The 27,896-nt window shown below is 47.9% G+C and overlaps 1 protein-coding gene across 10 annotated transcripts in view; it reads right to left on the bottom strand.

Moving 5' to 3' along the window:
• The window catches only part of PINX1 (PIN2 (TERF1) interacting telomerase inhibitor 1), a 93,976-nt gene extending 69,468 nt beyond the window's left edge, over window positions 1–24,508 (bottom strand). For 3 of the 10 annotated variants that reach the window (XR_016229897.1, XM_089327211.1, XM_089327210.1), the window contains exons 1-5: window positions 24,275–24,499; window positions 17,514–17,623; window positions 14,871–14,963; window positions 13,479–13,557; window positions 2,368–2,460 (exon numbers count right to left, since the gene is read on the bottom strand). Coding sequence is in view for 9 of the 10 variants with exons in the window: in XM_089327211.1 (XP_089183337.1) it covers window positions 2,368–2,460; window positions 13,479–13,557; window positions 14,871–14,963; window positions 17,514–17,623; window positions 24,275–24,293 (394 nt within the window). In the remaining variant the exon portion in view is untranslated. Of the gene's footprint in view, window positions 1–2,367; window positions 2,461–9,351; window positions 9,484–13,478; window positions 13,558–14,652; window positions 14,964–17,513; window positions 17,624–21,706; window positions 21,942–24,230 lie in introns of those variants that run through there. The other 7 variants (XM_089327206.1, XM_089327203.1, XM_089327205.1 and 4 more) reach the window with 7 other exon arrangements.
• Window positions 24,509–27,896: the final 3,388 nt, after the last annotated feature.

The following is a 27,896-nucleotide window of genomic DNA, read 5'->3' as shown; positions in this document are numbered from 1 at the left end:
GCTGGACTGGAAGAGGAGCAACCGGGACAGAACCGGTGCCCCAAATGGGACTAGAACCTGAGGTGCCGGCGCCGCAGGCGGAGGATTAGCCTGGTGAACTGCGGCACCAGCCCTAAAGGAAACATTTATCTTCACTTTTCACTAGGCAATATAGAATGCCATCATCCTACACTTTAGCGTCCTGGACCATACGCAGAGTTAGAACTTGAATCATCCTCACCAATTAACTGAATTTGTTACTTTCACTATGAGCATGCCCACAGCTAACATCCTTATTATGCCCAATGCTGAAAAAGCAAAAGTTTCATAAAAAGAGTCTGATAACATAAAACAAAACCGCGTTTGGAACTGCAGTGACTCACAAATGTTCCCTGGCTCCTAAGAGAGGAAACTGAGTCTGCGAGCAGGGAAATGGCTGGGTGACTTGTCCCACAGGGGAGCGGCAGGACCCAGCCTTCCTGTGATCTGAGATGGCCCAAAGCTAGAGAAAAGAGCCGGTCACAGCCAAGGACAACACCTGGCTCTGGGACGAAACACTGCTTCTAGTAAATTCTCAGTGGACCACGAAGACAGCCACTAAGCAGCCGCTTTCCTCACTGCCTGCCTTCCTGGCCCCTCCCCTCCCCAGCGTGCATGCATGCTGCTGCTCTCCTGCCTCGCTCACATTCCTCTCGCACTGCTGCTCCTCTGCGCGCCAGCACCACCTTCTCGGCAAGCAGGCAATCCCCATTTTACCAGAGAACATGAAAGCACAGTGCACCAGACAGCCTGACAGGGTCACCCAGCGAGGGAGTGGCTTAACCAGAAATAGAACGCAGCTCCTCCCGGCATCCAGCAGATTAGAGAGATTACAGAGGTTTAGCCGAGCTTCAGCAAATGCTTCAGATGAAATCATGCATGTAGTCAGGTACGAGAGGAAAATCAGAAGATTCTACCGGCAAAAGTGAAAGCTGAAAAGACTGCCATTCCGTGCAAGCATCCCAGGCCGCTGTACGTGCAGGAATGCACCATGTAGGGGCACCCTTGTGCCGTTTTTCTCCTTTTTTCCATAGGGTCTATTGAAAACAGAAGGGATATTTTAAGGGGCTATGTATGCAGTGATCACTGGGCAGGGAGTGACCGGTTATCACCTCCTCCAGAGGACTGAGGAAGGGGCCTACAAAGACTGCCTGTGTTCTGTGGCAGGTGTAGGGCAGAGAGAAGCCCTGGTCAGAAGTCATACAAGCTAACAACAGATACTTCATGCCTGAGAGAAAAACAAAGGAATGGCACAGAAGAGCGACCCAGAACACACCAGTCTCTCCCTGCACACAACCCCTAAGTTATTCAGCCCCAAACCCATTCAGCTCCACAGTGGTTTCTCACTTACACCAAACTCAGTCCTACCTTTTGGGACCTTGGCCCCAGGTGAGAAACACCACCAACAGCTTACAGTAGCAGGGATTCTAGCTCCCACTGCTAGGAAGCCCGTTTTCAGGAGTTAAGGACTCCCCAGGCATGCTGGCAAGGCTAAAGCAAGGAGATGTGGTTTTCCTGGCATACTGAGGTAGAAGTACATATCCACTCTCCTAGGGAGAAACCATCAAATGGTGACCAGGTATCACACCATTATCACCAGCAGACTTATTATACCTTATACACAGTATACTGTGTAATAAATACAATTTTGTGGCTGGAATGCACATTTAATTCATGATGCTGTTTGGGAAATCCATCTGGGTAACTGAGTAGTTCAAGTTCAGTTATTTCTTATCAGGACAAGACTGCCACCTAGTGGCTGAAGACTGCATTCACAAATGATTGCTAGACTTGAAAAGGGGCATGGGGAGTGGTGACGGAGGAAGACACCACCTAGCTCTCAACTGCCACCCTCCACGGAATGCCTAAGCTCACACTCCAAGAACTACGTGGAACAACACAAGGGTCAATTTGGGAGTGTGATTTATCACACTGGTGATCCCAATATGGAGCATAATACCCTAAATTGGCACATTGGAGCTATTCATCACCAAAACTCGGCTCTGAAACCTGAGAAAATGTGGCTAAAAACGTTGAGCAGTAAATTACAAATCTGACACGGCCTCTTAAAACCCCTTTTCACCTCTAAGTAGCAGGTGGACTTCCACTTTCAGCTTGGCCAGAAGACTCCTCATAGTCTAAACCCATCTGGCTGGCTCCTGTCCGCTCTCGTGATCTGAGTCTGTCTTTCAACAGGACCCCCGGTGGCCCCAGCGACGCAGAGACTTCAGCACTGCTGTCAAGCCCCTCGGCAGGGACTGTCCATAACCCCCATCTTGTACACACAACAACAAGTCACTGCTGGCGACAGCTAGAGGCTTCCACAAATACAGAAACACTTCAACTTACCTTTTGTGAATTTCATGTAATGAACACGGTTTTTGGAGATTTTGGACTTCTCCTCAAGGCTGAACGATTTCTTTTCCTTGTTGTCGGAGGAATCTTGAAAAATGAAAGCCTTGCATTAAACTCCACGGAATCCATTCTCATACAGGAAATCGTTTTACCTAAATAAAACTTTTAGGAGCCCCACTATCTGTTATTGAACCCTAACCAAGCGATTAGAAATATTTTCCTTAAACAGCATACCATGGATTAGCTGAGACTATCTTTTAGAAATCTGTGAAATCTTTGAGGAAGAGAAATGAAAAATGTGTTCTTCACACAAACATTCACACTAGCCTTACTCATAATAGTAAAGTACTAGAAATAACCCAAAGGTCCTTCAATGGGTGAAGAACACTTAGCAAACTGGCATATCCTTACACTGGAACACCAGCCCACAATAAAGAGGCCAAGCTACTGATGCATGCCAACATAGAAGGACCTCAGGGCACTGAACGTAGGGACAAAAGTCAATCTAGCAGTGTTTGGCCTAGTGGTTAAGGTACCGCTCAGGACCTGCACATCCCACAGTGCAGTGCCTGGGTTCAAGGCCTAGCTCCACTCCTGACTTCAGCTTCCTGTTAGTGCACATCCTGGGAGGCCGCAGGCGGTGGCTCCAAGCGGGAGACTGGACTGAGCTCTGCTGCTGTGGGCATCTGGGGAGCGAAGCAGTGGGTGGGCGCCTCCTCTCAGGCTGGCTGTTTCCCTCTGTGCCTCTCAAATAACTCAAAGGACCACCCAGGGCAGGTGTTGGACACAGTGGCTAGGCTGCCACTAGGGCCACCTGTACCCCTCGCTGGAGTATCCACTGCAAGTCCTGGTTCTGCTTCCAAACCCATCACGGAAATGTACATCCTGGAGACAGCAGGGGATGGCTCAAGCACCTGGGTCTCTGCCCCTCACGTGGGAGACCCAGATGGAGTTCTGGGCTCTTGGCTTTTGCCTGGCCCAGGGTTGGCTACTGCAAGCATTTGGGTTATGAGCCAGTGGATAGAAGAGCTCTCTCTCTGCCTTTCACACTAAAAAATTAGGGACAGCTTTTGTGGCACAGCAGGTTAAGCCACTGCTCATCCCATGTCAGAGTGTCTGCGATCACACCTCGCCTCTGCTTCTGATGCAGTTTCCTGCGGAGGAACCTGGGAGGCAGCGAATGATGGCTCCTGGTTTCAGACCAGCCCAGCCCTGGCTGCTGTGGGCATGTGGGGACTGAACCAGTGGCTAGATGATATGTCTCTGTTTCTGTCTGTCTTTCAAATAAATACAAAAAATTTTTAAAAATTAAATAAAATAAAAAGGTCAACAAACAAAGAGCATATACTGAATGGTTCCATTTATAATACAGTCTCAAAATGATAAAACTAGATAGAGAACGATGGCTGGCCTCCAGGGGAAAGGGATCAAGGTAGGGTGGGGTGCAGGGGGATAAAGGAGTGGAATGTAGGAGCAAATACAAAGCGGCAGCACGAGGCAGCTCTCCTGTGCTAATGGGACAGTTCTGCATCCTGATGTGGTGGTGAGATGAATCTGTGATAAAACCGCACAGAAACATCACACACATGCTAGATATGAAGCTGAAAAATGCAAAAGCAGAGTGAGTTATGCAGTCTCATTAACAGTAACTCCGACCGCTGATTTTGCGGCTATGACATGCTGTGAGTAATGTAAGATGTCATCCCTGGGGACGCTGGGCTAAGGCTATTCAGGACTCTCTATACAATTTTTCCAACTTCCAATCAGCCTATAATTATTTTAAAATAGAAAGTTTTTCAAAACAGTGAATATAGGTAAGACAGGCTGAAATAGCATCGCAGAGGCCACTGGTGTGGTGTAGTGGGTTAAGCCAACTCCTGCAATGCTTCCATCTCTATAGAAGCACTGGTTTGGGGCCGGTGCTGTGGCACAGCGGGTTAAAGCCCTGGCCTGAAGCACCGGCATTACATATGGGTGCCAGTTCTAGTCCCGGCTGCTCCTCTTCCAATCCAGCTCTCTGCTTTGGCCTGGGAAGGCAGTGGAAGATAGCCCAGGTCCCTGGGCCTCTGTACCCATCTGGGAGACTTGTAAGAACCTCCTGGCTCCTGGCTTCGGATCGGCGTAGCTCTGGCTATTACAGCCATCTGGGGAGTGAACCAGCAGATGGAAGACCTCTCTCTCTCTCTCTCTCTCTCTCTGTCTCTACCTCTCTCTGTAACTCTGTCTTTCAAATAAACAAAATAAATTTTAAAGAAAGAAAGAAAAAGAAGCACTGGTTCAAGTCCAAACTGCTCCACTTCCAATCTAGCTACCTGCCTAGGAATGCAGCAGATGGCCCAAGTGCTTGAGCCCCTGCCGCCCATTATGGGAGACCTGGATAGAGTTCGTGGCTCCTGACATCATGAAACAGGTGCGAGATGCTGGCCAGGTGAGGCCAGGTGAAGAGTGTGAAGCATGACCTGGAGGGCTACCTGCAAGGGTGACAACACAAACACAGCATGGAGGAGGGAATGGGCGAGATGCTCTCCTAACAGAGGAGGAGAACGTGAGGCACCAAGTGGTCCATTCCAGATCAAGTCCCTCCAGTCAGGGTCACCGTTCAGACACCAACTAGCAGTCCACACTCCCTCCCCTTTATCTGTCTGTCAAGCCCAGACAGAAGAGCACCACAGAAAGAGTATCAGAGGGAGAAAGGGGACTGAATTCCTCTTAGTCTTCAGGAAATTTAGGTCCGAGGGTAGAGACAGGGGAAGAAGGAAACGTTCACCTTAACATCAGGACAAAACAAGCCCACTGGGCAGCATGTTAGCTAACGGTAATCTCGCCCAGGAAGAAGTTACTGATTTCCTAGACCACAGTGCAAATTCCACAGAAGGCTCCGAAGGTGACGACGGATGTGTCCAGCTTTCCCACAGTGCCCGATGACCTCAACAGGAGGACACACCCTCTTCTAAGCCACTTCCTAAGCATGCCTGGAGGGCTTCTTCATCACCAACTTTTTTTCCTCTTTCCATGACCCAAACGGTCATATGGCAAATAAGATTTTCTTTTTTTTTTTTTTTTAAGATTTATTTATTTAAAAGTCAGAGTTACACAGCGAGAGGAGACAGAGAGAGAGAAAGAGAGAGAGAGGTCTTCCATCCGCTCATTCACTCCCCAGTTGCCCAACTGGCCACAACAGCTGGAGCTGTGCTGATCCGAAGCCAGGAGCCAGGAGCTTCTTCCGGGTCTCCCACATGGATGCAGGGGCCCAGGACTTGGGCCATCTTCTACTGCTGTTCCAGGCCATAGCAGAGAGCTGGATTGGAAGTGAAGCAGCTGGGACTCGAACTGGCACCCATATTTGGATGCTGGCACTGCAGGTGGCAGCTTTACCAGCTACACCACAGCGTCGTCCCCAACAAATAAGATTTTCAATGTTGATGTTGCATATTCGCATCGTGCAGGAAGTGATCAACTTAAAGGCGCTGCCACCAGTAGAAAGCTCGAGCAGCACCAGGCGCTGGGCCAGGCTGTCCAGGCATTCTCATACTTCTCCCACAGCCCTACAAGGTAGCTGCCATGGCGCCGGAACTTAGCGCAGGGCAGACACGGAGGAAGGCCCATGCAGGCAGCAGCTATGAAGGACCGAAGCAGGCAGATGCAGCTGAGAGGGCACACCCCGCATGCCAGCAGAGCCGCTGTCAGAACTGAGGTTCCCTCTGGGCCCGCAGACTCGCCCGTGGAGGGGCGCCTGAGCACTTCTCTGCACCTCCCAGTGCTCCCCAGCGGACAGGAGCAGCAGTCCACATCACCTCTCCCACTGCCCTCCTCTCCCATACAAAGGGAAGGCCAACTGCCCGCTTCCCAGGGCAGCGTGGGCGGGAGAGAGCCTCCAGTCAGGGTCCCAGGGCAGTGTGGGTGGGAGGCAGCCTCCCGTCAGAGCAGCCGAGGCAGCCCCTCCGCCACCTCATTAGGACAGGCGCTGCCAGAGACTGCCCTGCCCGGTTTCCTAAATGCCGCTCAGAATGCACGATGTGCGGCCTGGCTTCACTAACTGCAATCTACTAAACAGAATGACAGCCTAACCCAAAGGCAACCGTTCTACACCTGAAGCCTCAGGGTTTTACAAATATTCACATGTATTTGTTTTGTGGCAGAGAAACATGGCAGGATAACCAGTTTCTTAAACGTTCAAGCATCAAAATATGTTACCAGAAAATACCATGGGCCTATGAAATGGAGCACCTCCTCATTTCTGACCGCTAAAGAAGCGCTTGCTCCGGGAGCCGCTGAATGGACGGCGCCAAGTATCAGACGGCTTTGGTATTTAGTGTCCACTGCAGACATGAAGAACTGATGTAATGGTTTATTTTTAAATATCACCTACTGTTGCCTGGAGACATCCAGAGATATAATAGCTATATATTAAAATGTCATTATTTCCCCACAGGCCAGGATTATATTCTTTGCAACTATTTACCTATGACTTAACAAACATCAAGATGCCAGTCTAAAACTGTGAGGGCACACTGTTTTTCAAAGCTCTCTTAGGGGATATGTGAGCAATAACAAAGGAAAAAAGTGAAGATGCATACCTTAAAAACAACCTTTGTAAATAACACGTTCCTAGCATCCCAGTTTACTTCCAGAAATGAGTAAGATCATAAGCAACAAAATATCTGATGCAGGTTAACAGACGTTTCCTAAAATGAAAAGTTCTCCAAAAGGTTAAGTTGAGTCATAGGGGATAACTAAGTGAGACAGGGGAACTTTTAAAAATTAAATTTTAGGGGCCGGCGCTGTGGCACAGCGGATTAATGCCCTGGCCTGAAGCGCCAGCATCCCATATGGGCTCCGGTTCTAGTCCTGGCTGCTCCTCTTCTGATCCAGCTCTCTACTATGGCCTGGGAAAGCAGTAGAAGATGGCCCAAGTCCTTGGGCCCTGCACCTGCGTGGGAGACCTGGAGGAAGCTCCTGGCTTCTGGCTTCAGATCAGCGTAGCTCTGGCCATTGCGGCCATCTGGGTAGTGAACCATTGGATGGACCTCTCTCTCTCTCTCTCTCTCTGCTTCTCCTCTCTCTGTGTACCTCTGCCTTTCAAATAAATAAATCTTTAAAAAAATTAAATTTTAAAGAATGTAATGATTTTCATGACCCAAAAAAGAAGAGAGTTATCTCTAAAATCTTCACAAGACTACGAAGAAGATAGTATGGAATCCCTGCTTAGTCAACAGGCAAACCAAAAAATTGTGTCAGCAATCTTAAGGAACTGAAAATATTATTACAGCAGAAAAACGTTATTAGCTCATTAGGCCACCTAATTTTCAGACTTAATATAAGTACAATGCATGACTATGACCAAAAATCCACTTGGATAAAAACACTGAATCTACCTTAGATGACACAGCAGAAAAATGGTCTATTAGGTCCCCAAGTTCATTCCTTGGAGCAGGCTGTCCCTTAAAGGAATATTCTAAATGCTTCCTTCAATACTTGGGGGTGGCAGTTTAAAAGGCCTGGTTTGGCTAGAGTTGGAAATGCAAGCATCTCTATCCCGTGGGTGTGGCTGCAGAGCGACTGGCCCCCTCTAGTGGTATTGAGAGGGAACTGAAATCTGTGCATTAGTAACTGTAGCTTTCACACTAATGAAGACACTTGTACACCCCAGGCAGAAAAAGAAAACTGAACCAGTACAGATTAACTTCTGAACAAGACTGAGTGAGAACAGGTAATACCTCTTGAAATCTGTTAGGCACGCAGGCCTTCCTAACAAATAACACAGGGACCTGCTGGGTCCCTGGAAATAGCCCACCTACTGCACTTCCTGCAGCCAATGCTCAGCCCCAACCATCAGCACAGGCAGGACAATGGGGCCCTGTCCTGTGCCGGGGCTTCCACAACCTGCAATGGAGTCTCTCACAAACAGTGCTCAGGACACCATCAGATCAGAAGGAAGTAACTTTCCAGCTATCACCATCAATTACAAAAAAAACACTGAAAATCCACTCCCTTTTCTCCCCATTTGCAAACCGAATCCCAGGCCCCTTCTTCACCGAGCCTGAAGTCCAGGCTTTCCCGTGCTCTTCTCCTGAACCGCTGCACAGCACTCTCTCACTCAGCGCACCAGGTACTAGGAGTTATGACACCAAGCGGAGTACAGAGGCAGCTGTGTAAGAGTAGGGAGGAGGGGGAGATGTGGGCAGGGGGTGTGGGGGGGAGGGGCTTTAAGAAAGGGTCCCAGGTGGGGAAGTTTCCTCCTCCATGATATGGTGGTGGCAAAGGTCACCTGGCTGTCTGAATCTGTTTAGAAAAAATGAATACTGTTTATATGAGGGTACTTCAAAAAATTCACAGAAAATGGAATTAAGACAGGTTTATTTTGGTGCAAAAAAACTGAATACATATGTTTTCCTATGTACTTTTTTTTAAAGATGTATTTATTTATTTGAAAGAGCTATAGAGAGGGAGGGAGGGAGAGAGTGAGATCTCCCATCCACTGGTTCACTCCTCAAATGGCCACAGCGGCCAGGGCTGAACCAGGCCGAAGCCAAGAGCCAGGCATTACAGTCATGGCTGGCCAAGGGTGCTGCGCGGTGAGCTGACCTGGGGCCTTTCTCCCTTTGCATGTGTGTCTAAAAGCAGCAGTGAAGGAGCTGAGCAGCTAAGCGGCACGTCTGACATTCACACGCTTCAAAACACAGAGAAGAGAAGGGGCGAATTGCTGAGCTTTGCAGCAAAGGAGGGAAGCATGGGAAGTGGCTGGTAAATGCGACCAAGAAAAAGCTCTAAAACCAATTTTAAATGATTTTAAGTACCTAATGCGCATGGGACAGAACTATAAATGCACAAAGGGACTACAGTAAAAGCCAGGCTCGGCTCTCACCCAGAGCCTCTCCCTAGAGGCAACCATTATTTCCAGGTTCTTAAGGATCATTTCGGGAACTATCCTGTGTGTACACAGAGCAGACGGTACAGACATTCTAGCGATGCACTGACCTGTGGGCCAGACAATGCTTTGCTGCAGGGGCCGCTCTGGGCTCTGCAGGATGTTGTGCAGGATCCCTGGTCTCACTGATCCTCAAGCGTGGCCATCAGAATGGTTCCTGCCATTGCCAACAGCACCCCCAGCTGAGAACCAGAGCACCCACATGTTATTTCCTCTCTAGTTTTAATCTTACAAACGCATGCCTTCAAATACTGGTTTTCATCTTCCTTTTTCATTTTGTAACACTGGAGATCATCCATCAGTAGTATAGGGATTTCAAATGCTACTTACGCACTCTTTTTTTGTTTTTGAAACAGACTAATTTGGGGAGAAAGCATAATTTCCTTTTGATTTTGTTAACGACACTAGGAAAAGCTTAACCAAAATGAAGCCACAATCCATGTACCTAAAAGTGTCACTTGGGGATGGGCATTTGGCACAGTAGTGAACCAGTGGGAATACACGCATCCCACATGGGAGTACCTGGGGACAAGTCTGGGCTCTGCTCCTGACTCTGGTTTCCTAATGTGGAAGGCACATTTCCTGGGAGGCACTCGGTGACGGCTCAGGTGTTCAGTTTCCTGCCACCCATATGGGAGACTGAACTGAGTTCCTGGCTCTGGGGTTTGGCCTGGCTCAGCCAGACCGCTACAGGTATCTGGGAAATGACCCAGTGGATGGGAGATCTTTGTTTCTTCTCTCAAATAAACAAAATAAATAAAAATTTTTAAAGAAAGTATCACTCCTTACTTGGAGACAGTATCATCCTGATTACTGATAGTAATCGGGGAAATATTCTATTTTAGAGTTTGAGCCTTGCAAATTCTAACAATAATAGTAGCGATCATAGCGGCTAGCACTCAAAGTCCCTCGATGTGTTAGCAGGTTTGAATCACTTTAGATGGATCAGTGTAGTCAGATCTCATAATAACCTCCCAAGGAGGATACCACCGTTGCCACACTATTACCACAGCGGACACCAAGGATCAGACATGCAGGTGTAAGAGTCAGAACCAGGATTTAAATCCAGACAAAGGGGCGGGTGCTGTGGCACAATGGGTTAAGCTGTGGTCTGTGGTGCCAGCATCCCATATGAACACCGGTTCATGTCCCGGCTGCTCCACTTCTGATCCAGCTCCCTGCTAATGGCCTGGGAAAGTAGCGGAAGGTGGCCCAGCTACTTGGGCCCCTGTACCCACGTGGGAGACCTGGATTAGGCTCTGGGCTCCTGGCTTCAGCTTGGCCCAGTCCCGATGGTTGCAGCCATTTGGGGAATGATCCAGCAGATGGAAGATCTCTATCTTTCTGTCTCTCCCTCTCTCTTTTTGCCTCTGTAACTTTGCCTTTCAAATAAATAAGTAAATCTTTAAAAAAAGAAAAAGAAAAAGCATCCTTGAGTTTTACTACTTCAGATATTCTGCTTTTTCTAATATGAGTTCAATATTTTCACAAAACATTTTCCTTACAGTTTTGCTAACAAATTACCACCCTTCATATAGGACCACACATAGAACTGTTGGGGAATTTCAAAATCTTTATCTGATGGATGAGAAAAGCAGTCCAGGTTACACATTTCCGAGGAAGCCTGATGAGGTGCAGGAAAACACACACAGCACCTGCCCCAGCACTCCGTGGGCCCACTCCCACACACGGCGAGGCAGTGAGCCTTCCTACAGTTACATCCGCACTGTGATCTGCACACACAATGACCAGCATATCCCGCCAGCTCCCTCCCATGCAGGACTGTCTTATGCATCGGTGTGTGCTCAAGCTTGAAGTAGTTCCTTGTACAAATCCCACTAAATGTTTGCTGAACTCAAATCTAATACCCAGAAGAGGCTCCTGACTTTGGATAATCCCAGACTGAGCCAGCGATGGAAGACCTTTTTCTCTGTCTCTCCCTCTGTCTGTAACTCTACCTCTCAAATAAATAAATAAATCTTAAAAAAAAAAAAAAAAGATATACAATACTCAGTGAATATGAAGAGACCCAACATCTCTAATCAACAGAAAAATGCAAATCAAACTAAAATAAGACCCCATCTCATACTCATTAAGATGGTTTAAAAAAACAGAAGATAACGAACACTGGTGAGGCTCTGGAGACACTGGAACCATTGTACGCTGTTGGTCCAGCCACTAGCACCAGAGAAAACAGTATGGGAGGGCCGCCTGCACTGCCGTCATCACAAATGAGTCACAGCTGTTCCACTTCCAATCCAGCTCTCTGTTAATGCACCTGGGAAAGCAGAGGACGATGGCCCAAGTGTCTGGGTCCCAGCCCACATGTGGGAGACCTGGTTGGAGTTTCAGGCTCATGGCGTTGGCCTGGCCCAGCCCCAGGCCATTGTGGCCATTTGGAAAGTGAACCAGTGGATGGAAGATTGCTTTCACTGTGTCTCTCTCTCTCTCTCTGGAACTCTCCTTTTCAAATAAATAAAATAAAATAAAATCTTTTAAAAAATTAAATGAACAACCTTAAAAAAAAGTATGGCAGTTCCTCTAAAAATTAACAATAGAATTATGATATGATCTAGCAATTCCCCTAGATACATACCCAAAAGAACTGACAGCACATCAAAGAGATATGTGCACATCCAAGTTCACAGTATTATTCATAAAAGGTGGAAACAATCCAAGTGTATTTTGATGGATGGATGGATAAACAAAATGTATTCTAGAACTACCAAATGGAATATTACTCTGCCTTAACAAGGAACACGTGCTGTAGCACGAATGGCCCTCGAGGACATTATGCTAAGGGAAATAACTCAGTCACAGGAGGACCAAGACTGTGTGACTCTTAGAGTAGTCAGTCAGTAGAGACGGAAAGGGGAATGGTGGGGAGTGGGGCCGGGGCCGGGGGAGTTGCCGTTCGATGGTACAGAGATTTGGTTTCACAAGATGACGAGCTCTGTGCACACAGTGATAGCGGCAGCACGACGACGTAAACGTGCCAGGTCACAGTGATGGTCATGTAGTGTCACATCCTCACCACACCAGCACCAAGTACATCCACAGTAAAATGGTTAAGGTGGTAAATTTCATGATGTGTAGTTTACCACATTTAAAAAAAAGTGCAGAAAAAATAATAGTCTAGACTTCATTATGAATATGCAGTGGAATTAATTAAAATTATATCCTTTCCTTCCCAACAGCCAGGGAGAAAAAACTTCTGTTACACTCTAAAATCACATCTAATGGCCACAGCTTCAGAGACGGGAGATTAGACCATCCATGCCCTTTCCCTCTCCCAATGGTATTGCCTTTCTGTTAAGTTAATAGACAAAATGCAAGGTTCTCTATTCCATTCCTACAGTTTGGGAATAGAAAGTCTACAATGAGCCCTTTGCAACAAATTTGACTGTTCCTGAGCAACCTGAACCACCTCCGGGAATTTCAAATGGAAACAAAGTCTGCTGGGCTGAATTGCGGAGCACAGGGTTTCCTTTAAGCCTTCACAGGCTACTGTTTAAAGGTCCTCTTCCTATTTCTTGCTTTGCATTTTAAAAACATTTTCTTGGTCATATTCAAGCATTCGTAGAAAGATCAACTGTATCAAATTTGAGGTATAAACTAAATGGATTTATCTTGCCATGCTCAAATTCTTAATGGGGGAAAAAACCTTTGTTGTGGCTAAAAGTTCATTCAATGAAAACACCATTAAAATACAAACAGAAATAAGCATTTGTAATAGTTTCAACTGCTTCACCTTCACACTCAGGCTGCTTACAGTAAAGAGTTGACAGGGGGCAGCACTGTGGCGTAGCGGGTAAAGCACCACCTGCAGTGCCATATGGATGCCGGTTCAAGTCCTGGCTGCTCCACTTCCAATCCAGCTCTCTGCTATGGCCTGGGAAAGCAGAAGATGGCCCAAGTCCTTGGGTCCCTGCACCCGCATGGGAGATCCAGAAGAAACTCCTGACTCCTGGCTTCAGATTGGCGCAGCTCTGGCCGCTGCAGCCATTTGGGGAGTGAACAAGTGGATGGAAGACCTTTCTCTCTGTCTCTCTCTCTCTAACTCTGACTTTCAAATAAATAAATAAATCTTTAAAAAGAAAAAAAGAGTTGATAACAATATTTTACACTGAGATTACATCCTGTAAACCTGATGATTAACAACATGACATCTTCCTACCTGCTGTTTCCTGCCCATGGCAAGTGTTCAGTTCGGCCAGGAGCTGGTTAAAATCATCTTGATGAGCAATCCAGTTGTCCTGAAAATACCAAAAAGGAACGAATGGGAACCTGTGGTTTCCCTAGAATGACTGAGAGAGGACATATTTTAGAGTAAAGGAAATCTGGTAGTTAATACAAAATTTTTAATGGTCCATTAAAATGCTCTTTGAAAAGTCTGAATGAATTCAAGAAATGTGACTTACCTAAATCAACATTAAAAAGGAGCTACTTGGAAGCCTAAGCCTTGATTTCAAAACTGGATGACTTATCCAACTTGGTGTCAAAAACCAACAGGCTGTCTATGTGTTAAATATTAAAATAAAATTCCCACCTTTTTCCCATTTGGGGAAACTATGTGGTTCCCAGGGCAAGAGCAGTAAGAGGTATAGACACTCTCTTCTTTGCTCAATAGCACTTAAAATATTTTACACAATTCTAATTATTTGCATCAGCTCCAATTTTTTATTCTGTAAACTCTGGTGAAGGGATGAGGAAGGACTATGTCCTCTGGATCAATATGCACACATTTATATGGTGGCTGGTTAGTAAGTTCATTACAATAAACAGAATCTGACTTTATAAAAGAATGTGGATCTCCAAAGAAAATAAGTATTCTGTGTTATCTATCTCTCAAAAACTACATTCAAAATCAACCGTACACAAATTCTTTCTTTGGAAGCAGAAAATCCACACTGCACCAATCCACTCAATGCTGCTTAACTGATCAGAACAATTCAGCTTACCTAAAATAACGCTCCCAATTTTCTACCAGATTCTGTTGGCTGCAAAAATTTAGGAAGAACACTTTCAGCTTTCGTACTTTCTAAAGCCAACAGTGACACTGAAAGTGGAAAGCATGGTAGGCCACTAATTTTTAATTATACTGTCACATTTCTGAAGTTTCAATGTTCAAGAACAAATGTGAATAAATTCAACTGCTGAACACCTGAAGTCAGAGCCAGACAGACAGGAAACACCACTTTCCTGCAATACTTTCAAAACAAAATATTATCCACTTTCAATAATATGAGCTAATATTAGTACACAGGTAAAGACAAAAGTTCCTTTCTGTTCTGAAGTCAATTATTTCTATAAAAAGAAAATTTTTTGCCAAGTTTAGCAATAAAACTAACCTGGGTCTCTTAGTCATGAGCAAGTAAGGCATCCCCAAGGACAGTAAGGCAAGGTGAAAGCAGAAGACATAATGAAGAATCAGCTTAGCTGGGGCTCTCAGTGACACAAAGCATGGACTATGCAGACTTGCATGGTTAAAACTGCTCATCAATGTGAGTATTTACAAAACCAAAGTCAGTCAAGCAGGCAAACACCCAGCAGGCACCCTGTTGCTCACTTCATTATTGATCGTCGCTCCGAGTCCCAGGTGATTATTTTTAACTTGAACTTTAATATGCTCTGTGGCTCCTTGCTCCTGAGCCCCTAAGCCCTGTAGAGATCAAACACAAAGTTAGCATTTGTACCTGCTAGAAAGGGAGATTCCCTCTTCCTGCTTTCAGCAACTGTTCAGCTAGCTACTAAGCATCTAGAAGTGAGGCACAGCCTGGCCCTCCGGGTAGACTCAGTCGAGTGGATTCTTCGAAGGTAACGTGTCTATTAACACCAAGCAGGCACTTACTAACACATGCCAGATCTTCAAACGGAGACCAAACACAAGGCCCACATAACCACTACACAGGCATGCCCCTTGCAGGTGCTCGGAAGCAGACCACTGCTGTAAAACAAAGAGAAGCCCATTGGAGGTCTGGCGTCTATGGCTCTCTCCATTAATTTCACAAAATGACACAGAGGAAGGAAGGAGGCCAAACTCCAAGTGGCCTGCATCAGTGACCACTCCTGCATTTAGAAGGAATTCAGGTAAGGAGAAGAACCAGTGCAGGGCTCTACAAAGGGCTTGGTGCACTGGAGAGCTGCAAAGGCACCCAGGTGGCTTCAGCGAAGTGAATAAAGAGGGCTAGATCTCACAGGATGGGACTTCCTGGGAAGTTAAGGTAGGAATCTGCTAGATTTTTAAGTGGGAATGACATGATCTAATCTCCAGAGATTAAAAGCTCATTCTATGTGGCGCAGCAGGTAAAGCCACCGCCTGCAATGCCAGCATCCTATATGAACACCGGTTCAAGTCTTGGCTGCTCCACTTCTGATCCAGCTCTCTGATATGGCCTGGGAAAGCAGTAGAAGATGGCCCAAGTCCTTGGGCCCCTGTACCTGCATGGGAGACCTGGAAGAAACTCCTGGCTCCTGGCTTCAGACTGGTGCAGCTCCAGCCATTGCGGCCAACTGGGGAGTGAACCAACGGATGGAAGACCTCTCTCTCTCTTTCTATGCCTTCTCTCTGTGTAACTCTGACTTTCAAATAAATTAAAAAAAAAAAAAAAAAAAAAAAGACCAAAAACAAAGAAACAAACAGCTCATTCTGGCTATTTTATGATACCAGAGAAGGAAAAGAGAGGAAGCAGAGAAGCAGCTGAGAGGCAGGGGCGGGGCTAAGGACAGGTGATGACAGTGACTGGACCAGGGCAGTGTCTGGATACAGAACAACGATCAGGGATGCAGAAACTCAAAGAGCAGAGTCCGTAGAGAGACAGCAGAATTCCTTTCTGTCCTGAAGTGAGTATTTCTAGAGAGAATGGGGAAAACTTGGGGCAGAAAAGATGCAGGAGATGGAGGGTTTTACAATAAAAATGACACCCTTGAGACACTTCGTCCCCAGGAAAAGGTCTCTGCCTGGTGCACAGAGGACACAACTGGACCAGACACAGAAAAGGGCCAGCTCACGGGCGTCAGATAATTCCAAGCATGGCACAGGAATGCACGGAACCACCTGAACGGAGCACTCGAGTTGGCCTGGGGCTGAACACAGGGGAGCTCTGCAGGAACAAGAGCCAGCGTGGTCACGGAGAAGAAAAAAGCAAAAACAAAACAGGAAAGAGGGCAGTGTGTGGAAGCCAAGACAGAAGTGTTTCCGAGAGAAAGCAGGCTATTATTTCCAACACTGCTAATGGAGTGACCACTATGAGATCAAAGAGGGGTCTGCTGGTCTTGACAACAAGTTCACTACAGACCTTGACAAGAACCATTTAGGTGTCGAGATAGCGGAAGTTCTTATTTGAGTCAGCAATAAATGGAATGTGAGAAAAAGGAGAAGACATGTAATCTACTTATAGTGGGGAACAGCCATCACTCTTAGCAATATAAAACTCTGATAGTTGGGTATGATGCCACGTACAATGAATTTAAAAGATGCTAATTGGGGCCAGCACTGTTGTGTAGCAGGTAAAACCTGTGGCCTGCAATGCAAGTATCCCATATGGGTGCTGGTTCGAGTTCTGGCTGCTCCACTTCCAATCCAGTTCTCCACTATGGCCTGGGAAAGCAGTGGAGGATGGCCCAAGTGCTTGGGCCCCTGTACCCACGTGGGAGACCTGGAAGAAGCTCCTGGCTTCAGATTGGTGCAGCTCCAGCCATCGCGGCCAACTAGGGAGTAAACCAGCGGATGGAAGACACCCCCGCCCCGTGCGTGCACGCCTCTGCCTCTCTAACTCAGCCTTTCAAATAAATAAATCTTTTGTTAAAAAACAAGATGCTCATCACAGTAGTTTAGATGATAAGAATTGACATTTAGAAGGGTATTCAAAAAGTTCATGGAAATGCATAGTATGAAAACCCACACATGGATTCCAGAGACTATTTGCTCGAGAAGAGAAGAGATGGAAGAGAAGAGAAGAGAAGAGAAGAGAAGAGAAGAGAAGAGAAGAGAAGAGAAGAGAAAATTTTTCATTCCGTTTTCCCAGGATCTTTCTGAAATACCCTAATATGTTCAACTTTATCATCACATAGGGACTACAATTTATTTCTCCAAAATTACTTATTGATCCAAAACATAAATTCCTCCCAGTCTCCTAGGGATATCTTCTCCGGATGTCTAATCTCTTTGATTGGCTCAATCCCCCCCCCCCCCCATTTTCCTCCTAAATACCTTTCCTTTAGACCACCCCATCTTCTCTAGCATCCTTTGGCCAAACTTGGAGTCGTCATTACTCCATGCTGTGTTTCTGGGATCCAGAGCCCACTTCTGCTTCCGCCGACCTGTAAATGAGAAAGTGTGTCATCACAAACACAAATGTACATAACACAGGCACACACACATGCATAAAATATGACATGTCCTATTAGATACAGGTGTCAGAGTCAGCACAGAGTGGAATGTTGATAGGTTGGGTCATGTCTCCTGGTTTCCTTAGTCACTCAACACACAAACTGACCTTACAAGAAAAAGTAAAATGTTTCCTATAAATGTGACAAAGCAAAATAAACACTCGGTATACTATCCGTTGAGCCTTCCACAGTAGGTCACTGGCAGCAACAGACAGCACTGTCGACACCAGTGTCCTCATCAGGGACAGCACCAGCATCGTAGCTACATTCCTTGTCATCTATTATGTGCCAAAGGCTGTACTTACATTAGATTCAATTTTCAAAGTATCCCAATGAGGGGAGATAATTTTATCTCCATCTTTCAGATGAAAAAATACAGGGCTAAAGGAAAGAAATCTGCCTAACGTGTCCCCAAGCAAAATCAGACCCTTTCTACAAACCAAGGTCCTACTGACTTCAAAGATTTACAAGTCTTCCTAATCCACAATGTAAACAGTCACTATGATTTTGGGGACAGTCAACTCAATCTTCTATACACACAAGCTACAAATATCCCCTTCTCAATGAAATGCTCCCAAATCCCATAATTTATTCCCTGAACTTCCAGTATAGATTATGCTTCTTTTTTGGCTCTTAATTAATTCTAGTGCTTTATGGCTACATATGCATCCTCTGTGCTTCCTATTAGACAACAGTTTCCTCATATGGGTTGCTTTCATAACTTTCTTTCTTATGTATCATTTCAAGACATAAAAAGGAAAAAAGTTTTGCCTGAAAAGACGCTCAATAATAAATACACAAGTAAATGTATGAATAAATAAAAAAGACAGGAAGGAATGGGGAGAAAAGAAAGAAGAGAATATAATTCTATTAAAAAAGCTAGGCTGGTGCCACGGCTCAATAGGCTAATCCTCCACCTGCGGCGCCGGCACACCGGGTTCTAGTCCTGGTCGAGGTGCCGGATTCTGTCCCGGTTGCCCCTCTTTCAGACAGCTCTCTGCTATGGCCCGGGAGTGCAGTGGAGGATGGCCCAAGTCCTTGGGCCCTGCACCTGCATGGGAGACCAGGAGAAGCACCTGGCTCCTGGCTTCAGATCAGCGCGATGCACCGGCCGCGGCGGCCATTGGAGGGTGAACCAACGGCAGCAGATGATGGCCCAAGTACTTGGCCCCTCCCAGCCATGTGGGAGACTAGGACAGAGTTCCTGGCTTTGGCCTGACTCACACCTGTTGCAGCCATCTGGGTAGTAAACCAGCAGATGGATCTGTCTGTCTGTCTGTCTTTCCCTCTCTATCACTCTGGCCTTTATAAATAAATCTTAAAATTAAAAAAAAAAAAAACTGGTATGAGTTTCATTTTTTTAAAAAAATATGTTATTTATTTGAGAGGCAAAGCTATAGAAAGAGGAAGAGACAGAAAGAAATGTCTTCCATCTGCTCGTTCACTCCTGAGATGGCCACAACAGCTGGAGCTGGGCCAATCCAAAGCCAGGAGCCAGGAGTTTCTTCTGGATCTTCCACGTGGGTGTATGGTCTCAGGCCTTTGGGCCATCTTCTGCCGCTTTTCCAAGCCATAGCAGAGAGCTGGATTGGAAGAGGAGCAGCTAAGACTAGAACTGGTGCCCATATGGGATACCGGCACCACAGGTGGAGGCTTAGCCCATTATGCCACAGCACCGGTCCCCATCAAAGTATTTTTTGAAAATATTAATCCTGGACAGATGTTCAGGATTAGGATTCCTTGGGTTTTTTTTGTTTGTTTGTTTTTAAGATTTGTTTATTTATTTGAAAGGCAGAGTTAGAGAGAGAGGGAGAGACGGAGAGAGATCGTCCATCCATGGTTCACTCTCCAGGTGGCCACAGCAGCCAGGGCTGGGCCAGGCTGAAGCCAGGAGCCAGGAGGTTCATCTGTGTCTCCCACATGGGTGCAGGGGTCCGAACACTTGGGCCAAAGTGATGTCCTCCACTGCTTTCTCAGGTGCTTAGCAGGGAGTTGGACTGATACCCTATGGGATGCCAGCGTCACAGCTTGGGGAAAAGCTACACCACAGCTAAAGCACTTTTTTTCTATGTATATAAATAACAGACCATAGGGTCTCAAGTTAATCACTGCAGTCTGAAGGAAAATTATGGCAGACAGAAAAAATCTAAAAAGTTCACAAAACAAGAATATGAGCCCTCAAAGCCAAGCACGGCCAAGTGAGAACGTGGAGGCGGAGCATCATCCTCACTCGCCTCCTGCCTCAGTGTAAGCACGCCACCTCACTCTGGACAGCCTGCTCCTGGGCAGTCTCATAATTAAAAAACAGCATGTCCTCTGGGCAAAGGGACTCACTGTGCTACAGGTAAAATCAGAGGCCCCTAACTACCCACGTCCTAGCAAGAATAAGACACGCTTTACCAGCGTTAGGCAGAAAAAGCCACTTAAAAGCAACAAGCTGGACTCAAATTTATGGCGTTGTCTAGGGAAAGGTCTCCCAGAAATGCTCCTCCGGGTAAGCTACCGCTTCATGTGGGCAAATAGGCGGCGCAACACGGGCCCTGCCGCTGCACGTCTGCGGAGCTCTGCCTAGCCGATGACCAGGGTCCTACGTGGTAGCTGGCTATGGGTGTGCCAGTGTTCAAGTCTCCATACAGTGCTTGTCCGGGCACTCTGAGGCTTGTCTAAGGCAGAGGGTTGAGAATGACCAAGCCCATCCTCTACTGTTGTTCCTAACAGTCCACAGCACTTCCGTGAGACACTGGCGACCAAAGGAGGAGGAGCTTTGCGTTAAAGTAAGAAGCTGTAGGGCCAGGCCAGCGCTGTGGCGCAGCAGGTTAAAGCCCTGGCCTGCAGCGCAGGCATCCCACATGGGCAGCCGGTTCAAGTCCCAGCTGCCCCACTTCCGATCCCGCTCCCTGTTAATGTGCCTGGGAAAGCGGTAGAGGATGGCCCAAGTCATTGAGCCCCCGGACCCTCATGGGAGACCCAGAAGAAGCTCCTGGCTCCTGGTTTCATCAAATCAGCTCAGCTCCTGTCATTGTGGCCATTTGGGGAGTGAACCAGCAAATGGAAGACCTACCTCTGTCTCTACCTCTCCCTGTAATTCTGTCTTTCAAATAAATAAATCTTAAAGAAAAGAAAAAAAAAAAAAAAAAGAAGCAATAGAGCATGCAAATATGCAGATGCAGACCCTCCCAGAGGAGGGTGAGGCAGCCATGCCCTGATTTCTGACGGGAACCACATTTCCCAGGGGTGTGTCCTGGCTTTGGTGTCACCTACATTTCCAGGAAAACAATTCTTAGCAAGAAGACAATCCCTGGTCCCTTCCAACTGGACTGCCTTTTACCTGTGCCTCGTTATTCCAGTGCCAGGGTCTGCTCTGTGCTCAGCTATGGGACAGAGCTAACACAGCAGTCCTGACTTCTACCCTTTGAGAGCCTTGCTTACAATGCTGGCCCTTTCCTGGGAACTTGATTTCAGAAGTGTTCCCCATTCACAGAATGGATGCGAGTGGCCTGTTTTTATGAGCAATTCAGTTTATGTTGACCACCTGTTCTTCTGGAAGTCTAGAATTTGGGTACATTCCAGGCCAACACTGCCTCCGTGAACCACTCCCTGGAAAAAACTCTGAACATGGAGAGTCGAGTGAGCATCCCTGGTTGACAAAATTCCTCATGTACTGTCACAGACTGCTCCTGCGGGCATCAAGTACATGGTGTGTGACTCCACTCCGAGAGGACTCTGGAAGCTTGTGCCTGGTCTCCAGTGGGCTGTGCCCACCTGTCTTGGGCTTGCACCGATGTTGCTCTGTTACCCTTCAGCTATGAATCTTAGCCATGTGACCAGCAAGTCAGTGAATGTGGGGGTGGCCTTGCAGACTCCCACACAACCTGGAACAGCAGTGTAGAGACAGCACTGGCCCCGGGGAGGGTCCTGAATCACAGATTTGGGATGATGTTTTTAACTGTGCTCTGGCAGGAATCCCTCCTACTCGGAGTCCTAACTGGGATGCATTTAGGGTGGCCCCAGTACCTAAGCCTCCATTCAGCAGTTGCAAGGGACATCACTTTTCAGTCACTCCGTGCCTGGTACTGCATGGCTTATGCAAAGACCAAGCTCGTTCTCAAGGCTGCTCTGCATCTCAAGAGCCAGGGACAGGCGTCTTCTTATTTTTCCAGACATTTTCAGATATTCAAGAACTCAAAATATATATCACAGATGTGTTCTTGTTGAAAAATTATTCAAAACACATTCAAGACTGAGGAAACTGCAACATAAAATTTTAAGGCAAAGAGCAACAAAACTCATTAGTGTTGTGGTCTGATTAGAAACGTATTGATTGCAAGTGTCAGGAATTGGTCTTAAAAAGGAGCGTATATGAAAAAAGAACTATCAACACACCATCTGGATCGAAAACAGCAAATTACATACACAATTTGAAGGTGAGAAATGAAATTCTTGCCTAACACAGGGGGAAGTTTGTTTATTTCCTGTCTTACGCATGGGAGAGACAACAAAACAGCATCTGGTAATTAAAGAAACACAGGCTAGGGGCTGGCACTGTGGCACAGGGCAGGTTAACGCCCTGGCCTGAAGCGCCAGCATCGCATATGGGTGCCAATTCCAGTCTCAGGTGCTCCTCTTCTGATCTAGCTTTCTGCTATGGCCTGGGAGAGCAGTGGAGGGTGCCCCAAGTCCTTGGGCCCCTTCCCCCATGTGGGAGACATGCAAAGGACATAGCATGTTTAATGAGGGGAAAATGTTCATTGTCTAATGCTAAGTAGCTGAAAAAAATAGAATACAAACTTGAATTACAGAATGACACGTTTTATAAGGTATCAGAGAAGAATTAACTGCTGGGCAGTGAACTCGCGCGTCTGCAATGTTTCTATTTCCTCTAAAATGAGAACACCAGGGCTGGGTGTTCGGTGCAGCAGTAACGCTGTCATTTGGGACAATGCTCCACTCCTGATTCCAACTTCCTACTGATGCACATACACCTGGGAAGGAGCAGGCGATGGCTCGGGTTGAGCCCCTGCCACTCATGCGGGACCCCTGAACTGGGTTTCCAGCTCCTGCCTCGGGCCTGGCCTGGCCCCAGCATCTGAAGAGTACCAGCAGATGCGAGCTCTCAGTCTCTCCCCTGCATAACAGATAAAATAGAAACACCAATCCTAAACATCTTATCGCAGGGGATGCTGTAAAATAAATTCAGAAAATTATGAAAAAAGACAACTCAGAAGATTATACATCATCACGACAAAAATTTGGAAAACTTGGAATAACAGTTGGAGAAGAGAACCGAAAAACCCTCTTCAAGAGCGTGCAATCTGACTTACTAACATCTACAAATAGCACGTCACACCGGATACTGTGTTCATGTAACCACTTCATTAGTTTTTCAGCCAATCCAGGGAGAAAGTGATCAGAGAAACCATCAAGGAAACACACATAAATGAACAGCAGAGCCAGAGCCAATGTTTGCAAACGCAGGCTAAATGAAGCCCCCAGCAAAGGTTCACCAAGGACATGAAGAAATAACAGCCCACAGGGTCACCATCTAAAACACATTCCTTCCTATGAGTTCCCGTTTCAAAAGAGAAAATCGCTGGTCTTAGTGGCTAGAATGTAAAAATATAGACACAACTGCATCAGCTTTGCCACTTTTCAACTCAATGACTTGAGGCAAATCACTTTCTCCTGAATCTCAATTTCGGACGGAGCCCGATTTCATTCATCTGGTGCTCCTGGTCCTTAGGTGGTTCCTTACCTAATAGGCTACTGAGAACACTTATCTCACAAAACCCCCCGTACGGCTGCTGTTGGCCTGCTAACAGGGCTCGCTACACCGCTTTAGAAAGTTAAGCGCCAGCTTTCTGCGGCCGAAGCAAGACTGCCATCTGGCGGTGAGCAACCTTACTTTCAGCTATCGTGCAGAAGGGAGTTAAAGGACTTCTCTCCAGAAAGCGGAGTTTAAACGTCAAACGCACACTGAGGCAGTATGGGATGCTGAAGCTAAACCGCTAGTTATGGAACAATTCTAACCAAACCAAAACTGCCACAGTCTTAGAATCACTGCCTTAAGCCTGCACCGCCGCCGCCACCTGCCTGCCTCCCTGTCGCCCCCAAATACTAATTTCCTGTGCCAGTGGTTCTAACCCTTTAGCTTCTTTTTCTGGGTCCAACACGTCTTTAACAACAGGATTTCACTGCCTGGAGCGAGCCCTCTAACCCAACCTCCGTTTTTTATGCTGAAGAAGCTGAGCTCCGGGGAAGTGAAGCCTCAACCAGTGTCCCCACGACCGAAGGAGGCAGGGCCAGTTCCGGGACCCGGGGTCCTGACTTCCTCTGGAACCCGCCGCACGCGCCCCAGCTCTGAGTGTGCGGACAGGTCTCGAGGGGACCTCGCAGTCAAAGAGAAAGCAGACCGGCGGGTCGACTTTCGGGGCGAGCCAGAGATCGGATCGCCAGAGCCCAGCCTCTGATACCCCTGCCTCGCTGCTAGCCGGCCACCCACGTGCCCGCCCCTCCGGGCGTCCTGCGGGTCACCCAGCACCTTCACCCTCGCGCCCAGGTCGGGCCTCTGCGTTCTACACTCACGCTCCGCCAGCATCGACATGTTGCACAGCCTGTGACGTCCGCGCCTCCAGACCTGGAGACCGTGGCTGCCCGGTGCCGGCTCCGGAAGAAACTAGAAGTGCACAACTCTCACGCCGGGCAGTCGGCAGCCGCCCGGACGCATGCTGTTGGCGTCATCGGCGTGCGCCTCGCGCCCGCGACCACGTAGCGGAGGGGCGGGGCATCTTGGAGCGCGGGCGGAGCGACGAGGCTGGGGGCGGGAGCGCGGGAGGCGGAGAGAGGCGGTGCCTCGGTTGGCTTGAGCAGGTGAGCCACCTGAGGCTGGTTACACGCAGGGCTTGGTTGCATCTCTACGCGCTGAATGTCAACACGGTGCCTGCTGGAAAGAAGACCTCCGGCCCTTGTAGCCAATTGGGAAGTGAGCCATCGGATGGAAGACTCTCTCTCTCTGCCCCTCCTCTCTCTGTGTAACTCTTTCAAATAAAAAATATATATATTAAAAATAAAAAAGACCTGGGCTCCACCTCCCAGCAGCTCGCTGTCTCAGAGGGCAAAGGGTTGGAGAAACTTGGCTGTGGTGCCCCACTTCTGGCCTCTGATACAGATGATAGATTGCATTAGGTGTGACTGGGTCCAGTATCTTTCTGTCCGCCTGTCTGTGGGATCCCAAGCTAAGCAGATACCTAATTCCCGGGGCAGGGGGGTGTCTCTGTCTAAACACCGGGGTGCCTTCACCAAGACAAAGGTTTTTACGTCTTTTCTCCCGGACAAGGTACACACTGGAGCTATGGTTTTGTCATCTCCACCTCTGTATCCTTGCCGGTATCTAGTCTGAGTCTGGTGGGGGCGCCATGTTTGCTTATGAACTTATTTAAGCACTCTCGTGTCTAGAGGAGTTCTAATCAACATGTCGGGCAGACAGGAAGGACTTGGTTTTAGACAGTCGTCTGTCCGTGAACTTCAGGTGGCAGGCGGAAGATGAAAACAGTACTGCCCAGGTGCCAAGAGCAGCTACGTTTGTTCTAAGTGAAACTCGGCGCCTAACTAGGAGTTTAGACAAACAACGCCAGCTTCTCTGGTTTTCTGGAAGTTAGAAGGAGGAAAGAACTGAAAGGGGTCAGAGGAGGCAGAGTGAATGGAATCTTCCCAGGCGAGGAGGGAGACTCCAGTAGGGTGCTGTCCTTAGGACGGCAGGTTTACACACGTGGTGGGATCCGGGCGAGCCATTTTATTTCTACTAGAGGAAATGGACGATAGTTACCCTGCATGGAGGACACTGAGTTAGCACGCCTGTGCTTCGCACATGTTAGTCTGTGATTCCAGGAAGGTAGTTTTGATTCAAAGAGGAGCGGGAAGATTGGTGCAGAAGTTGCCGTGGGCCAGGTGACAGGCCTGTGATCCAGGGGGGCACTGCGAGTGTTGGGTGATGAAGATGTTGCCAGCCCTGGAGATGCAGTGAGCACTCTGCCCCGGGCCTGGAGATGCGGTGAGCACTCTGCCCCGGGCCTGGAGATGCGGTGAGCCGTCTGCCCCGGAAGTGCTCACTCAGAGCCACGGGGAATGATGCACACTGGACTCCGTCTTCGTGTGAACGCAGGATGGACTAAAGGTCTCCAATGCTTGTTCCAGTTCGTCATTCCCCTATGCCTAAGAAGTATCCATGAGGATTATCTACTGAAGAGATGAAGTCTGGATTTTTTACACAATAACAGAATCTTACTTATATTTTGGATGATCGGCTCAGATCAGAAATCGCACTTTTTAAAGGCGATTCAGATAACACACGGAGTCTCCGCTCCAGTCTCTTGGAGGACTCCCTCGGGCCTTGCTTCCCCGTCATGGATGTGCCAGTGGGTCACTCGGAAGCCTTGCAAAAATATGTGTTCTGGGTGGGCGGGTCTGGAGCAAGCCCGAGGCTGTGCTCTGGCAACAGGTGTCTGAGGGCACAGGTGCTGGGGAGCTGCAGCCCCCTCTGTGTGCTGGGCCATGACACCATCAACGGTGTGCGAGACGGTGGGGTTACAGTACGCTCTCTTTCCTGTTTAACTGAAGGTCTGGATGAAGAACACCTGTAGACGGCGGTGACAGACTCAAAGAACTGAACCTGGCACACGCTTATGTCAGTCCTCTGAGCTACTTCCCTGCCTTCAGGCAGGTAACGCCCAGCATCAGGAACCGATGCTTGCTACTTCGGTTCTGAGCTGTCCAGTAAGTGTGAATGATTCTCCCTCCCCCTCTCTCTGGCCCCCCTACACACACACAGCCCTACTCAGGGTGTTAGTCTGTTAGAGCTGCCATAACCAAATACTACAGACTGGGTGGCTTAACCAACAGTAATTGGCTTCACACAGTTCTGGAGTATAGAAGACCAAAATCTGGGGCCGGTGCCGTGGCTCACTTGGTTAATCCTCTGCCTGCGGTGCCGGCACCCAATATGGGAGCCAAGTTCTAGTCCCGGCTGCTCCTCTTTCAGTCCAGCTCTCTGCTGTGGCCCGGGAGTGCAGTAGAGTATGGCCCAAGTCCTTGGGCCCTGCACCCGCATGGGAGACCAGGAAGAAGCACCTGGCTCCTGGCTTCAGATTGGTGCAGTTTGGCCGTGGCGGCCATCTGGGAGGTGAACCAATGGAAGGAAGACCTTTCTCTCTGTCTCTCTTGCTGTCTAACTCTATCTGTCAAATAAAAAAAAAAGTCCAAAATCAAATGGCGAGCCTGCCTCGTTGCTGGTGAGGCTGTCTTCCAGGCATATACATTCATGCTGTGCTCACCTGACCTCTTCTTGTGTGTGCTGAGGGGGGCAGGGAGACAGGGAAAGAGAGAGACAGGGAGGGAATGCAAACAAATGCTGTAGCCTCCTCTCTCTCTTAAGACTTATTTATTTATTGGAGAAGCAGAGTTACTGACAGAGAGAGGGACAGAGAGAGAGAGAGAGGTCTTCTATCTGTTGGTTTGCTTCCCAAATGGCTGCAACAGCCAGAACTGAGCCGATTCGAACTCAGGAGCCAGGAGCTTCTTTTGGGTTTCCCACATGGGTGGGACTTAGGCCATCTTCTACTGCTTTCCCAGGCCATAGCAGGGGGCTGGATTGGAAGAGGAGCAGCCGGGACACCAACCTGCGCCCGTATGGGATGCCGGTGCTGCAGGTGGAGGCTTAACCTACTGCACCACAGCGCCAGTCCTGGTGTCTCTAATGCTCCTGTCAGAACATTAATTCTGTTAGATTAGGGCCCCACCCTTATGCCTTCATTTAACCTACGTGACCTCCAAGTTGCAGGTCCAAATACAGGAGCCCTGGGAGTTAGGGCTTCAGCATGCTAATTTGGGAGGGGATTGTGCATTCCATCGTCAATAATTACAAAGCTGGGAAAAATACCTGAAAGAATGGTTTTCCAACACTGGGCACATGGCAGGAAGAACTGTGCTCCCTAAGAAACGGGAACAAAGGGTGAGCCTGGGGAGCACTTCAGACTGCAGTATAGCCAGGAGGAGGAACCCAGCAGAAGGCCTCCCCCCAGCCCCTGTCGCCCCGGAATTTCCAACCCTCTCTGAATATTTCACACTTCCCATGCGTGCTGGGCTGGTGGTAAGTACTTAGGCACGTCTTTACAAAGTAACAGTGTCCTGCATGGTAACTGGCAACCTAGAG

This window comes from Oryctolagus cuniculus, chromosome 2 (genome assembly GCF_051225735.1).
Source record: "Oryctolagus cuniculus isolate XC-2025 breed Fujian yellow rabbit chromosome 2, ASM5122573v1, whole genome shotgun sequence".
NCBI lineage: Eukaryota > Metazoa > Chordata > Mammalia > Lagomorpha > Leporidae > Oryctolagus > Oryctolagus cuniculus.
This window is presented reverse-complemented; position numbering and strand designations above follow the sequence as displayed.